This window comes from Procambarus clarkii, chromosome 26 (assembly GCF_040958095.1).
Source record: "Procambarus clarkii isolate CNS0578487 chromosome 26, FALCON_Pclarkii_2.0, whole genome shotgun sequence".
Taxonomy (NCBI): Eukaryota; Metazoa; Arthropoda; class Malacostraca; order Decapoda; family Cambaridae; genus Procambarus; species Procambarus clarkii.
This window is the reverse complement of record NC_091175.1, coordinates 45,992,001-46,008,877: the sequence shown is the minus strand read 5'-3', so window position 1 is coordinate 46,008,877 and position 16,877 is coordinate 45,992,001. Positions and strand designations below refer to the sequence as shown.

Sequence of the window (16,877 nt, the reverse complement as noted above, 5' to 3'; positions counted from 1 at the left end):
CAAATGGCCCGCGGCTACACGGGGTTCACAGTAACTTCCTCAGGGCTCTTGTAAACAGACGCCATTTTTTTTAAAAATCGTGGGCAATATTCTCACGTGTAAGAGGCACAGTACTGTTGGAGCAACCAAGGCTGGCGCACGCAGCATGAGCGAACAGCATTGCTGTTCAGCTTGTGACCACAGCATCGCCGAAAAATGTCAAAATATATAATTGTTATTATTTAGCGATGACAATATTACAGATGACCCATGACTGTGATATAAATAACCAGGGTTGTGATAATAGCAGGATTGTTGTAATAATTAGCGCTGTGGGAGGAGTGATGTTGAGAGACGGAGGGAGACAGCATCGTTTACTGTGTGGCCACCTGTTATTGTTTGCATTCACCATACCAGGTCAGTGGTTCTCTATGGTGAACACAAATGTAGATACTTATATATAATGTGTGTATTAGTGTAATAACAGCAAAAGGATTATGCTGGGAGGAGCCATTTGGGTGACGGAGGTGACGTCGTCTGCACGATTTGTCTAGCTGTTTAGAGGGTGGCCACTATGCTCTTTGGGCGCACTACAAGCTTAGGTGTACAGTTACGGTGCATAAAACATGTAGATACTTATATATAATATGTGTATATAGGGTAATAACACTGCAAACAGTATTGTTGGGGGAGAAAGTTTAGTGCGTGTGACCTTGAATGAGTGAGGGAGCCGCCAGCCGCCATCTGTGTATACCTGGTTACCTGGTTGATGGGGTTCTGGGAGTTGTTCTACTCCCCAAGCCCGGCCCGAGGCCAGGCTTGACTTGTGAGAGTTTGGTCCACCAGGCTGTTGCTTGGAGCGGCCCGCAGGCCCACATACCCACCACAGCCCGGTTGGTCCGGCACTCCTTGGAGGAATAAATCTAGTTTCCTCTTGAAAATGTCCACGGTTGTTCCGGCAATATTTCTTATGCTTGCTGGGAGGACGTTGAACAACCGCGGCTCTATAGCGACGACTCTTAGTGCCTGAACTAACTATATCAGCTTAGCTTTACAGTTGTGGTGAACAAAATATATACATACTTATATATAACGTCTGTATATAGTGTAATATCACCACAAATGGTATTGTTGGGGGAAGAAAGTTTAGTGCGTGTGTTGAGGGAGTGGCAGCGAGTGGCTGGCTGGTGTGTGGTGGTAACTCTTCGTTGCTTTTCGACTCTCAATACCAACTTAGTGATTCGTTATGGTGACCAAAACATGCAGATACTTATATATAACTTGTGTATAGAGTGTAATAGCAGCAAAACTATTTGTTTATTGTTTTATAAACATAATTGAATCACTAATATGCACATCATACTTTTGAGTATAGCAATTATTCATCACTTTTATTATATAAATATATTACAATACACACTATTGAATAATATTACTGCAAAAAAACTAAGAAAAAATAAATCGAAGACATTGAAACAATTAGGTAATAATATCTTTGTGGCAACTCCCACCTGTCAGCGCGGGTGACGCTGACGGGTCTGACGACCGAGCTGTCAACGCCCACTTTTTGCCAGACTTCCGCGGTCAATTGCGCCCAAAATATGTCACCTACGATTTTTTTTTTATTTTTCCCGTGCTCAGGGGACACAAATTAACATGTCTAGAAGACGAAAAAAAAATTTTGAATTCTTTTTTTCTTGCGCACAGGGGTGTAAATGTCCCCAGGACCCCTGAGCAGTGTAAGGGTTAAACAGCTTTGATTTTATACCTGCATTTGGGTGAGGTGATATGTTACAACAGTTTTGGATGAGGTGAAAACAAATTTTCAACACAAGACAGAACACGAAACAATGGGTATAATATTTTGTAAGTTAAAAGGAAGAATGTAAGTAACTGCAATGGGCCTATTGGCCCATATTTCTTGATGCTTCTATATTGGTGCGGAGTCTTGAAGTGGGTAGAATATAGTTGTGCATTAATTGGCTGTTGATTGCTGGTATCGACTTCTTAATGTGTAGTGCCTCGCAGATATCAGGCCGCCTGCTATCGCTGTATCTATCGATGATATCCGTGTTTTTTGATAAGACTTCTCTGGTGATGGTCTGGTTGTGGGAAGAGATTATATGTTCCTTAATGGAGCCCTGTTGCTTATGCATCGTTAACGATGCATAAGCCATTCTATAGGCAATTGCTCCCCTTGCCTCTCTGAGGGGGCCAGGTTCTGGCCGTGGTCCCCGGTAGGCCCTAGAACTCCATACACATGACTGATGCCAAAGTCTGACATTAGCATATCAGCCTGGTAAAGCTCCGGGGTGCCTCCGGGTCTCACCCAGAAAATGGCGTTTCATTACATTCAAAGCTGGTTTTTTCCAATATTTTGACTATAACACTTGTCAATGATACAGGTCTATATTTGATGGGATCTTCCCTGCTGCCACTGTTGTAGATTGCTGCTGCCTCTAATATCAACAGGGAATCTGAAATAGGTAGTACAGTGAATATCAACCTTGTAGTGCAAACATTTGTTCTGTGTTAGCCTTTTTCCACACATCTGCTAGGACTCCTGTTCACGGGGATGCCTGAAAAATCTGTTAAGTGGAATGCTGAGCTCAAGTGCACATTCTCTCAAAACCCATGGTGAAACTCCATCTGGACCAAATGCTTTGTTCTTACTTAGCTCCTTTGGCATTTTTTTCACTTTATATTCAGACACCTCTATGAAATGTGAGAAATCTTTAAAGAATTCGGATAAAGAAAGAGATCTAGAAGTGGTTCTAGATAAAAAGCTATCACCTGAGGACCACATAAAGAACATTGTGTGAAGAGCCAATGCTACACTTTCTAACTTCAGAATTGCTTTTAAATACATGGATGGCAAAATACTAAAGAAATTATTCACAACTATTGTCAGACCAAAACTGGAATATGCAGTGGTTGTATGGTGCCCATATCTTAAGCAGCACATCAACAAACTGGAAAAGGTGCAGAGACATGCAACTACTGTAATTTACTCGTGGAAAATAGTAGAGGGGCTGGTCCCAAATCTGCACACAGAAATAATATCATTTGAGACCGGAAGGTATGGCAGCATGTGCAGAATACCCCCGTTGAAGAGCAGAGGTTCAATAGGTACTCTGAGAGAACTCTGTCAACATCAGAGGCCTGATACTGTTCAACACGCTTCCACTAAATATAAGAGGCATAACTGGCCGACCCCTCACAATGTTCAAGAGAGAACTCAATAAGCACCTCCAAATGATACCTGATTAACCAGGCTGTGATTTATACATCAGGCTGCGAGTAGCCGCATTCAACAGCCTGGTTGACCAATCCAGCAACGAGGAGGCCTGGTCGATGACCGGGCAGCGGGGACGCTAAGCCCAGAAAACACCTCAAGGTAGCCTTAAGGCAAGGCTAAAAGTTTTGTGAAGAAATGTTTGCACTGCAAGGTTGATATTCACTATGTCACCTATTTCAAACTCCCAGTTGATATTAGAGGCAGCAGCAATACAGTTGCTTTTACAAGTTTCATTGTGTAGCCTAAGGCTTATCTTCATTGTATCTAGAGGCAGGTTTACCTGCTTGATGGGGTTCTGGGAGTTGTTCTACTCCTACTTCTACTCTACTGGAAGTACTTGAGGAGTACTCTCTACTCCTCAAACTCTGACTTGTGAGAGTTTGGTCCACCAGGCTGTTGCTTGGAGCGGCCCACATACCCACCACAGCCAGGTTGGTCCAGCACTCCTTGGAGAAACCTATCTAGTTTTCTCTTGAAGATGTCCATGGTTGTCCCAGCAATATTTCTTATGCTTGCCAGGAGAATGTTGAACAACCGCGGACCACTGATGTTTATACAGTGTTCTCTGTGCCTACGGCACCCCTGCTCTTCACTGGTTTCATTGTGCATTTTCTTTCATATCATTCACTCCAGTATGTTGTTATTTTACAGTGTAGATTTGGAACATGGTCCTCTAGTATTTTCCATATGTATATTATTTGATATCTCTCTCGTCGTCTTTCTAGTGAGTACATTTGGAGGGCTTTGAGACGATCCCAATAATTTAGGTGCTTTATCGGGTCTATGTATGCCGTATATGTTCTCTGTATTCCCTCTATTTCTGCAATCTCTCCTGCTCTGAAGGGTAAAGTGAGTACTGAGCAGTACTCATGACATGACAACACAAGTGATTTGAAGAGCACAACCATTGTGATGGGATCCCTGGATTTGAAAGTTCTCGTAATCCATCATTTTTCTGGCTGACGCAATATTTGCTTGGTTATGCTCCCTAAACATTAGGTCGTTAGACATCATTATTCCCAAATTCTTTACATGGTGCTTACCTACTATGGGCAAATTTGATTGTGTTATGTACCCTGTATTATGTTTAACCCCTGTGTGGCTCCAGGCTATTTAGCATTTGTCACCCACAGGCGCATACAAAAAAAAATTATTTTTTCTTTTAAACCTGTTAATTTGTGTTCTCTGATCATGGGAAAAATAATAAAAAATATCGTAAGTGGCATATATTGCCCGCTATAGGGCGGGGAAGTCTGGCAAAAAACAGGGGCTGACTCAGCGTGCGTCCCAAGCGGTCTGTTGCTCGCCAGCTGTCAGGCAGGAGTGGCCACAAAGAGATAATTACCTAATTATTTCAATGTCTCTGATTGATTTTTCATAGTATTTTTGCTGTAATATTATTCAATAGTGTGTAGTGTGATATATTTATATAATAAAATGAGTGAATCATCGCTGTTACTCAAAAATATGGTGTGCATATTGTTGATTCAATTATTATGTTCATCAAACAGTGAACAAATACTTTGTCGATTATTACACTATATACACAGGTTATATATAAGTATCTGCATGTTTTGTTCACCATAACGTACCATTAAGTCGCTAATATGAGTCAAAAAGCAACCAGGAGTGACCGCCACACACCAGCCAGCCACTCGCTGCCACCCACTCCCTCAACACCTCACTCGCCCACATTCTCCTCCCACCATACTGTTTTTGCTTTTATTCACTATATACAGACATTACATATAAGTATCTACATTCGTGTTCACCATAACGAACCACTAAGTTGGCATGCTGAGTGGCAGTGGCAACCAGTGGCAGCCCGCCTCTGGCTGCTACTTCCTCCCTCCCTCACCCACATTCTCCTCCCACAATACTGTTTTTGCTTTTATTCACTATATACAGATGTTATATGTAAGTATCTACATGTTTTGTTCACCACAACTGTACAACTAAGTTGATATAGTTAGTTCAGGCACTAAGAGACGTCGCTACACACAGTCAGGTGACGGCTGCTTCCTTCACACATTCAAGGTCAGACGCACTAAAGTTTCACCCCCAACAATACTGTTTGTGGTGTTATTACCCTATATACAGACGTTTTAAACACTTTTATTATGTGTGATGTTAGTGCAACTGGCCTATAATTTTTTGCCAAGGCTTTACTCCCCCCCTTGTGCAACGGAGCTATATCTGCAGATTTAAGTGCTGCTGGTATCTCCCCTGTATCCAGGCTCTTTCTCCAAATTACGCTGAGTGCTCTCGCTACTGGTACTTTACATTTCTTTATGAATATTGAATTCCATGAGTCAGGCCCAGGAGCTGAGTGCATAGGCATATTGTCAATTTCTCTTTCAAAGTTTTCCGAGTTTGTGGTAATATCCGTTATATTATCTGCAGCTTGAATGTCATTCATAAAGAAACTGTCTGGGTCATCAACTTTCATGTTGTTTATTGGTGTGCTAAACATAGCCTCATACTGGCTTCTTAGAATTTCACTAATCTCTTTGTTGTCCTCTGTGTACGTACCTTCATTTGTAATTAACGGTCCAATACTGGTAGAGGTTTTTTTATTTTGATTTTGCGTATGTGAAAAAATATTTCGGATTTTTCCTTATCTCTTTTGTATAGCTTTCTGTTCCAATTCCATTTCCTCAGACTCATATGATCGCTTCAACGTTTGTTCTATTTCTTCGATCTCCCTGCTTAGGCTTATTTTTCTTGCTTGTGATAGTTGTGTCTGCCGAAGCATTTCTGTTATTTTTTCCCTTCTCCTGTACAGTTGTCTGCGTTCTCTTTCTAGAGTGGTCCTCTTTCTGCCCCTCCTCACAGGCACGTGCTTCAAGCAAACCTTGTAAGCTTCAGCTGTCAGTTGAGCTATTCCCTGTGTGGGAGTTTTGTCGTTTATGACTGTCTCCCATTGAATGGTTGCAAGGTCTACATTTATTTTTACCCAGTCGATCCTCTTATTGTTAAAATTGATTGATTGAATATTCCTTCTCGCTTGTTGGGTCTCTTAGACCTACTACCGTTATTTATGCTAGTTTGCACTTCAATGAGCTTATGGTCTGAGTATGAAGTATCTGAGATTGTGATGTCTCTGATTAGCTCATCATTGTTTGTGAACTAATGATGAACTAGAAAACAAGTCTAGAAAACTAGAAAACAACAAAAACACCCTAGAAAACAAGTCTAGTGTGTTTTCGTTCCTAGTTGGTTCTGTAATCTGTTGATTGAGCGAGAATTTGTCACAGAATCTCAAAAGTTCTCTGACCTGTGGTTGGTTATTTCCCGAGTCATTCCCTGCTATGATATTTGTGTTTGCCATTCTCCATCTTAGACTCGGGAAATTGAAATCTCCAAGGAAGATTAACTCTTTTGCTGGCCTGGCAAGCGACCTGGCACACACTGCAACGAAGGCTGAGCATTGGCCGTGAGCGCACAAACCATACTCAAATGTTTATACAGTGTGACCTCACTCGAACTGAGGCGTAGGCAGTTATATGAGGCGAGGCCGATTCGTTTCACTGTGGAATTCGTTCTACCCGTCAGCCCCAGGCTGTCCCTCCCCTTCATGTGAAAATAACAAAGGTCCTACATCCACTATCAACAAAACAAAAAATCACAGAAAATCTATTTATTATGTATTTATCATTTTGAACATGGCACATGATAGAACAATCAATGGTAAACAATTCCATATTAAAATCAAAACTATGTGACTGTTATTGGTGGCTGCAAATATGATGTATTGGCCAGGATTTCCATAAGCCAACTGTATCAGTCTATATAAATATTCATAAACAATTCATTTATTATGAAGTCTTCATTTTCACTATGGCATTTGATAGAACAATCACTTATAAACAATTTGGATTAAAAATTCTACATATATGAGCATTATTGAATCCAAAAAAGCAAAATCACATAATTTTCTCAACAAACTGAAGAGGAGGGGTGGTTGGCGGGCCACCAGTGGTAGGGGAAGGAGGGTCAGGGCCGGCCGCTGGTAGTCAGGTGCGGGAGGGGAGGGGGGAGGGGTTGTAGCATGTTGGTGGTATAGGAGTGAGGGGGGGAGGGTGGCAGCCAGACTGACAGGTCTTGGGCCAGACCAGGCCTCAGGCCAGACCTTGAACCCAGACCTCGACGAAACTCGACCCAATGTTGACTGCATAGAGGCTAGCCGCCTCCTTACCCCTCCATCCCCCCCCCAATACATCCCCTCACCACTAACCCCACACTTTATTATGAATTCTTCATTTTGACTACGGAATGTGGTAGAGCGATACATTACAAAGCCACTGAAATGGTAAAATTTTCTCTCCTAATTTTGTCAAAAGCAGCAAGTGAGCTTAGTATCGAGGCAGGCAAGTGCTGCAGCAGTCAGCTGGTGTCTCTACTCACCCTCCTTCTCTGACGCCTTTCCACCCCCAATACATCCTCTCACCACTGACACCACAATTTATTATAAATTGTTCAATTTGACTATGGAATATGATAGAGCTTTGTGTTACAAACAACTGAAATGGTAACATTTTCTCAGCTAATTTGGTGAAAAGCAGACAGTGAGTGAACTATCAAGGTGGAGCATGGAGGCGCCAGCCACGTGTTGCCATTTACATGATAACTCGAGCCAGAGCTCTCCACTGACACAACCTGCCTCCCCTGACACCACTGTTACTCCATCTTCCCTGACAACTTCCACCACTGACACAACCAGCCTCCCCTGACACCACTATTACTCCAGCTTCCCTGACAACTTACACCACTGACAACCTGCCTTCCATGAGAATAACTTACACCACCTGCCCCCCCCCTAACAATAAACCCTAACTACTGACACCACTTGCCCCCCTGACAACAACTCTCACCAATGACCCTTGATACCATTTTATCATCCTTCAACCATTTATCCCTAGAAACAATGGGTAAGCATAATAAAACACTGTATAACGGTTTACACTTTGGCGAATCATAGATGATGACAGCCACCTCCGACACTCGGTCTCGGTGACTGCTTGGATGAACAATCTTCGCTTAATCAAACATTTGTATGTTCCACTGAACATTTAGTACCTAATTCAATTTGTTCGGATCTTCTGGGAATTCGCTAGAACGGGGTTCGTTAGTGAGGATGAACTGTACTCTTTTCAGCTTTCTAACCTCAATTTTCATGCTACGTCATTCATTTTGCTATCAAACTGTTCACAATATAAAGGGGCACATTTAAAACCAGTCCCATAATATTCGGACAATAAATGGGATTTTTAAAAATGCATTAATTGATGATGGCATTACCTTCATCAGGGACTCAGCGTGTTTTGGTTTTATGATGTCGATACCCTCATCAGGCCGCGAAACCCCTGATATTATTAGTTGGTTTTTGTTAACCCTTGGGCTGCTCTCTTGCGATTTTAGCCTGCAACACGTCTTATAAAAGTATTCATGTGTGTTTCCTGATCATGGGAAAAATAGAAAATAATTTGTGACATATTTTGACCACAATAGGGCGAGGAAGTCTGGCAAAAGTGAGGCGTTGACAGAGTAATCATCGGAGGCAGTCAGCTCCACCCGAGCTGTCAGGCGGGAGTTGCCACAAAAATATTATTACTTAATTATTTCAATGTCTTTGATTTTTTTTCTGTTTTTTTTCGAGTAATATTATTCAATAGTGTGTAGTGTGATATATTTATATAATAAAATGTGATCCATCGCTATACTCAAAAAGTATTGTGAGCATATTAGTTATTCAATTACAGTGCATCCTCACTCTAACGAACCCTACTCTAAAGCATTCCCGGATAATCCGAACAAATTGCATTTGGCGCTAAATGTTCAGTAGAACATACAAAAATTCATTTGTGTTGTTCCACTGATGGTGATGACCTAGGCCGGCATGGCAGGGCTGTGAGAGCTGTGTACTGTACACACTCTCCACATCGTTCACTTCAATATCCGTATCACTAGTATCAAACACCTGTCTTAGGTCTTTTTCCAGATTTGAGTTATCAAAATCCCTGGCATGCTCATCTTCAAGGAATATGCCCTGTATTCCAACATCAGAGAGTGTTTTCTCAAAAACATGGCCAATTAGAGACTGGGAGCTCAATATGGATACATACAAAATAGTTCCTACCTTGAATATGAGCCTGCCCACAACCGTGGGGAATGCTGGGAATTTTTTTCAAGCTGGCAAACACCTCAGGAATCCATCTTGTACCCAAGTTTTGAACCCTACAATATATCTACGAGTGCCTTAACCACTGTGATGCGCTGAGTTTATTGTGACATTCCCCGTGCACATGAAATCAAGTGTTCCCCCAAAAATGTTTTTTTTAACCCTGAACATGTCTATGTAAAAATAAATACAAAATTCCACTTACTTTGGCTGTGGGGACGTGGACAAGGTGCGCTGTGACGTCATCATGGCTGGTCGCCCGTACCAGAAACTCCCAGAAGCAAGTGTGCAGGCCATTCAAGCATTGTGAGTTGCCACAAATATATTTTTAATTATTTGTTCTATGTATTTTCAATGCGGTTTTATTAGTTTTTTTTATTGTATATGATGCATATTTTTGTTATTTACAATATGTATACAACAGAACGTTCATAATGTTCCATGGAACTGTGATACTGTGTGTCAGTAATGTATCCACAATGTTTATTGTTGCAATATTACTTGCTAAAAATTCACTAAGATTACAATATGTATAGTTTCACACACTATTTACACACTAACACACTGTATTACACAATCAGTACTTCAGAAGTGAGTAATAATCAATGAAGTAGTCCATGGTACAAAGCGCGACTTCGCTCTCGTTGCACCAGGTACATAGATTTTCGCTGTTTCTTTGTTCTATGTGCTTGCAAATAACGCACTCATGTACACCCTTGGCTTTAGTACTTGTAAGTGGTATGTAGCCAAGCTTGTAATGTGTAAGGTAGTCTTGAAAATACTGCTTTGTAAGGTCCCTGACTGGAAGATTCAGTCATTTATGGCAAGTGTCAGTCAATCTGGAAGAGATTCAGCCATTCTGGAAGAGATTCAGCTAATCTTGAAAATATCTATGGAAAACACCACCATGGAAACCGCTAACACTGTTCATCTATGCTACTTGTATCAGATGCATCATCACTGAACCCAGAAAATGATTCATCTATGTATCACCTATATAAATTGGAGATGGCATAGGTGGGCATGGGTGGCGTTCACAGCTACAACTGGATACGCTCGCTGTGTCGTCCTAATAGGTGCGGTATCACTTGCATCCGACCTTTGTGTTAGGTCCTTATTGCTTCATCAATATCATGACCTAGCTTCATCAATATCATGACCCTTATGTTCTTCAAGCTATAAGGTCTGAATTTCACCGACAGAGAGCAATCTTTCAACACTGCGTCGGACAGGTGTTTGGGAGCCAGAGGCACGTGCACCACCCCATGGTTACTCAATACTAACCCAGCCAGCAGCCCTAGGACATTCTGGGAATTTTTTTCAAAGAAAGCTGCCTCTCACTGGAGGTCCCAAGAGTTCATTTTGTATCCAACCTACCGCGAGCGTGTTTTGACCGAGTACGAAAAAAAAAACTTTTGTCGGTGGGGACAGTTAATGGCGAAAAGCATTTGTCGTTTGGCACAGTGCAGTGGTTAAGGTGTTATGTGCACCGCTTGACTGAGCGAAATTAGGCGCTAATGCATTTCAGAGGGTTAATACACTCAACAAAACTGGTTATTAATACCATGACTAATACAATCAACATCACTGGGTAATGCCAATATGATGAATACACTCACCATTACTGGGTAATGAAAACACCAAGAATAACCCTTGTGTGGCTCCGGGCTATTTAGCATTTGTTACCCACAGGTGCATACCAAAAAAAAAAAAAATTATTTTTTCTTCCTAACCTGTTAAGTCGTGTTCCCTGACCACGAGAAAAAAAAATTAAATTGAACTTACAGACGACGTAATTGAGCCGACAAGATGGGCGATGACATCACACCCTGCATGATCGCTCATGCACGGTGTGTCCCAGAGGCGTCGCGTGCGGTCTTCAAGCAACCAGAGTTGCCACAAATTTATTTTTGCGTCATTATTTACAGTGTCTAGGCCTATTTTATTAGCAATATTAGTCACTAATTGTGTTGCACATAATGTTACATCACAGTCATTGTCAATAAATGTTACATACATCGAGTATACACATGTGCACACAAATGTTTTCCATTACGCCATTATATTATGTAATCACAATGTTCATTATTATATGTACACACAAGCATGCACTATGTACAGGTTTTTGCACTATTATTGCACATTTAGAAATCTTGGAGAGAGTGGTAGTCGTTGAAGCAGTCGACAGCACACAATGGCACTGCACACGCTTCACACGATGTTTGCACCACTTTACGTTTCTGTTCTCTCCTTTTTGTTGTTTTTACATACTAGGCATTCACGTTGGCCAATTGCACGCTTTCCAGCTGGTGGCAAATGTTTTAGTCTGTGTTGCTGAAAGGCCTCCATGTGAGCAAGCTTGGTGTTGCAGCATGCTGCAACACTGGGTTCATGATTGGTCTTTGTATGCCAGGGACATCTTGACCAAACTTTGCTAATAACTGTGCTGCAAGTGTAAAAGCAAATGCACAGAAACTAGGTTTATGTCCAGTTTTCCCCAGATACATATTATAGCAGTTCAACATGCTCATGTCAACAAGATGGAAAAACACTTTTTTCGTCCATTTCAATGTTTTCTGCACACACTCGATCATGCCAACCATCATGTTAGCCTTATCAATCAAACGCATGTTGATATTATAGTCAAGAACACAATCTGGCTTATATACTGGTTCTTTCGTTACACAGTTCACCTTGCCACTATTCACCATTGTACCCTCATGAATGGTTGTCAGCATGTTCACTTCTCTCTTGTCTTTCCACCGAACCGAGAGTATTTGATCACATTTCTGTAGCTGGCACTCACCAACTGCAAGTCTACCGTCAAACACTGGCATTTCCCTCTTTCGTGCCTTTACTGTGCCAACCAATCCAGTTCTATTTTCAACCAAAAACGTAGTTAGCAATAGACTAGTATAGTAATTATCTGTGTATAAGATGTGGCCCTTGTTCGTCCATGGTGCCATCAGTGACTTCACCACACTACCCGAGACACCATGTTCGTTGTTACCGGGAATGTCTACATCGCTAGCTGAATACAGAATCATGTATAACACGTATCCTGTTTCACAGTCACACAGTACTGTACAAAGAATTTCAATCCAAATCTGTTTCGTTTGGAGGGAATATACTGCTTGAATGAAACATATCCTTTGAAAAGCACAAGGGATTTATCAATCACCAGCTTCTGTGCTGGTACGTAAAAATCTCTGAACTTATCAATCACTTCATTCATATAGTCTCACTCGCCAAAGTCTATCATCCTCTGCCCGGTCCTCATTACATGCAAAATGCAGATACCTGAGGAGTATCTGAAACCTATCTCGGGATATATATTTCCCTAAGAAAGGTGTTGGAATAGTCAGATCTTTGCTCCAGTAATCTGTGATAGCGTGTTTGACACAGTGCTTCATCAACATACATATTGCTAAAAACACATACATTTCACCTACATTGGTGGTTTTCCAATGTTGCAATTGTGAAAATTCTGTTATCTCTCTTCTAATGAGATGAGCCGCATGAAGGTTCGTTTGGTGTACAATATATTCCATGAGCGGCTCATCATAGAATGCTGTAAAATAATCTAATTTACTCATATCCTCTCCATTATCAGGGAAAAGCTCGGTAATCCCATCTTTATTGTCAAAGGCAGGAATTCGAGGAATAAAACCAGCACCATCACTCCACGCTAGTACACCTGGTGTCCTGCGAGACGCAACAGGGGCACGACGGCGAGGAAGCGATGTACACCGTGGACCAGGAGCTGAAGCCCATCTACGCACAGTACGGCCACTACGTGCACATAAGGTGGAAGCACGTGAACATCACCATCACTACACTACTCTTGGTGCCTCATGTTGTTCCATGCGGTGGCGCTTGGCTGGGCGAGACGCTGCTGACGCGACAAATTCTTGCCCAGTAACACCACTGGTACTGGCACCAGGCCCAGTAACACTATGTTCTGATTCCACTTCACTAAAACCAGAAAATGAGTCACCTTCCTCTGACTCGTCACCGAAAATATCCTCAGACTCTAAATAAGCACATGAACTGTGTGGTCGAGGGTGAATTGGAGTAGACACTGGGCTAAGTGGTATTGGTGAGCATATAGGCCTCGCCATGGGAGGCGGCTGTATCTCATTTTCACTGTCAGTGCTACTATCATCGGTCAATTGTGTGTAGTCTTTATCAATATTAGTTATCAAAATCACTTTCCTCACCATCAGAAAATAATTCACTGGTTATTTGCTCTTGGGCGAGTGATTGCGTGGTGCGTGCCCGATAAGCGTTCGGCCGTGCGCTCGACATGGTGGCTGCTGGGTAACTGATGCCTCCCACGCGATGGTAGCGTGAGCTGGATTTTTTTTTACAAAATGGTGTCTGTTTACTATAACCCCTAAGCAGCGTATGGGAGTCCCCTCTACTCGCGGGCCTTTCAAATCTTGCACGGTACTCCAATGCATCATATGATGTGGAGCGCAAGTTACTGCAAGTCACTCAACCCATCATATGATGAGTTGCGCACTTAAAGGGTTAATACACTCAGCATCACTAGTTAATGACAACATAATAAATATACTTACCATCACTAGTTAATAACAATATGATACACACACTGGTAGTACAGTAAGAATAAAATTGTCCTTACCATCATTAATGGGCAGAAGTTGTGTTTGCTATCGTCCTTGGTAGCCGAGCAGAGATGGAAGCAGTATTACCTATTAGGCAAAATAAAACAAATTTAAGGTTTCTATGACTAAATTTTTCCCACCAAAACATAGTAAATTTTTTGAAAAATTTAATATTTTTTAGGTATTGTACTTTGAGCAAAAGTAAGGAGAGTGGCCAGGAGTAAGGAGGGTAGGCCAGAGAAAGGAGGGTGGGTAGGAGTAAGGAGGGTGGGTAGGAGTAAGGAGGGTGGGCAGGAGTAAGGAGGGTGGGCAGGAGTAAGGAGGGTGGGCAGGAGTAAGGAGGGTGGGCAGGAGTAAGGAGGGTGGGCAGGAGTAAGGAGGGTGGGCAGGAGTAAGGAGGGTGGGTAGGAGTAAGGAGGGTGGGCAGGAGTAAGGAGGGTAGGCCGGAGAAAGGAGGGTGGGTAGGAGTAAGGAGGGTGGGCAGGAGTAAGGAGGGTGGGTAGGAGTAAGGAGGGTGGGCAGGAGTAAGGAGGGTGGCCAGGAGTAAGGAGGGTGGGTAGGAGTAAGGAGGGTGGGTAGGAGTAAGGAGGGTGGGTAGGAGTAAGGAGGGTGGGCAGGAGTAAGGAGGGTGGGCAGGAGTAAGGAGGGTGGGCAGGAGTAAGGAGGGTGGGTAGGAGTAAGGAGGGTGGGCAGGAGTAAGGAGGGTGGGCAGGAGTAAGGAGGGTGGGCAGGAGTATGGAGGGTGGGCAGGAGTAAGGAGGGGGGGCAGGAGTAAGGAGGGTAGGCAGGAGTAAGGAGGGTAGGCAGGAGTAAGGAGGGTGGGCAGGAGTAAGGAGGGTGGACAGGAGTAAAGAGGGTGGACAGGAGTATGGAGGGTGGACAGGAGTAAGGAGGGTGGGGCAGGAAAGGGGAAGGGGTATGGGCGGGTTCTCGGCTGCCTCCCCTCCCTCTCTAACAGCCTACGTAATACAAACCATGTGCATTAACCTGTAAATGCTGTAAATGGGGGCTGGGCCAAAAATATTTGAATTATGTGAAAATTAATATTAAATGTTAGACAAATCTCCAACTTATTGGCATAAGCGTCATGCAAGTTTCATCCTAATATTTTCAAAAATATATTTTAGACAATTTTTTTTAAAAAGGAGAACATTTTGTTGATAAGGAGAACAGCTCCTATTAACTGGAACTGAGGGATAATGCAGTAATAAAGGGATGCAAGCACTTGTACAATGTACAAAGAAGAAGAATAGTAGCAAGAAGTATCGACAAAGTGGATATGCAGCTGGTGCCTGTATTGCATTGCTGAGTAATACATCATAATACCAATAATAATGAGTATGTTATCATGCTCTATTTTGTTAAATATCATAAAAATGTATTGCCTAATGTTAATATCTGTTACTGTCACCAATATCCAAAAAATATATATATTTTTTATCTCCTTTGTTTATTATCTCATTTTGATGTAACCTCTACATCCTGGAGAGTGCATACCCATCCCTAACTATGTCAAGATAGAATGAAATTGGTCACCCAATAAATCAGTCACAACTGGCAGAACTTGGGACTTTGAATTTTTTTTTACTGAGTTTTTCACAGATTTCAAATTCTATTTTCTTTGTCTCTTTAGGCGGTTTTGATGATCAGGGCTTTATCACTTTTATAAAGTACAGTAGCACCTCGATTAACGAGCGGCTGTATCTAAGATCATTTTGAGTAACGAGTGAGCCACTCACAGCAAATTTGTCTCTATTGACGAGCTTCACCTCTATTAACGAGCAAAACCACATGGTGCTTCCTAGCGTCTCGCGGGTTCTCACAAATTCTCGGACGCCTCCGACACCAGTGTTGTTGTTGTATCGCGCATGACAAGCATCCCTCTGCATTTATTTGCGCTTTTCTTTCGGTATTTTGTGGTTTTGTGACAACAATTTGTAACGCAAGATGTCGCCAAAGAAGCTGCTTGTTAAAGATAGTCTTGTCAAGAGGAAGAAACACACAATTACTATGGATTTGAAGAAGGAAATTATAGCAAAGCATGAGCGTGGTGTCTGTGCGGCTGATCTCACAAGGGAGTATGGCAGATCCTCATCAACAATTTGCACCATTAGTAAGGGGATGAGGAGGTAAGGGAGGATGCTGCCTCTTCCAGTGAGATCAGTGAAGTGTTGGGAATGTTTGAAAAGGTAACCGCATTCTTGGAAAAGCTGCCCTGATAAAGCAGTGACAACCTTGTGTGTGAACATGTTTAATGATAATTTGGTGACTCGTTTTAGGAACATCCTAAAACAAAGACAAGAGCAATTGTCAATAGATACGTTCTTTGGAAAAGTAGAGAAAAGAAGAGCCAGTGATAGTGAACCACAATCCGGTCCCAGTGGGGAGAAATTCCCGAGAGAGCCCCCCTGATTCAGAGGTGGATTCTCCTTCCACACCATAACCCCTCTCCTCCTTCCCACCTCCCCATCGTCTCATTCAAGCAAGCAACGACTCTTCATAAGGTAAACATGAAAATAGTACAACAAAACATTCATAAATACATGTGCAGTATTATATTTACATTATAAAATGTCATACAAGTATGGATATTTTTGTGAGTGGAACGGATTAAATTTATTTCCTTTATTTTATATGGGGAAATTTGTTTCTAAAGACGAGTTTCCAAATAACGAGCTCGGTGCCAGAAAGGGTTAAACTCGTTAATCGAGGTGCCACTATATACATTTTTATCCCCTAAATCATTATAATTTTCCCTATACAGTATTTAGCTGTTTTTTTTTTTGGG

The 16,877-nt window shown here is 42.1% G+C and overlaps 1 protein-coding gene across 1 annotated transcript in view; it reads right to left on the bottom strand.

Moving 5' to 3' along the window:
* LOC138368788 (tripartite motif-containing protein 5-like) overlaps positions 1-16,877 on the bottom strand; it is a 73,841-nt gene that overhangs the window by 22,701 nt on the left and 34,263 nt on the right. Inside the window, exon 2 of the mRNA XM_069331484.1 lies at positions 14,107-14,176. Coding sequence (XP_069187585.1) covers positions 14,107-14,112 — 6 coding nt within the window. The 5' untranslated portion in view covers positions 14,113-14,176. The remainder of the gene's footprint in view (positions 1-14,106; positions 14,177-16,877) is intronic.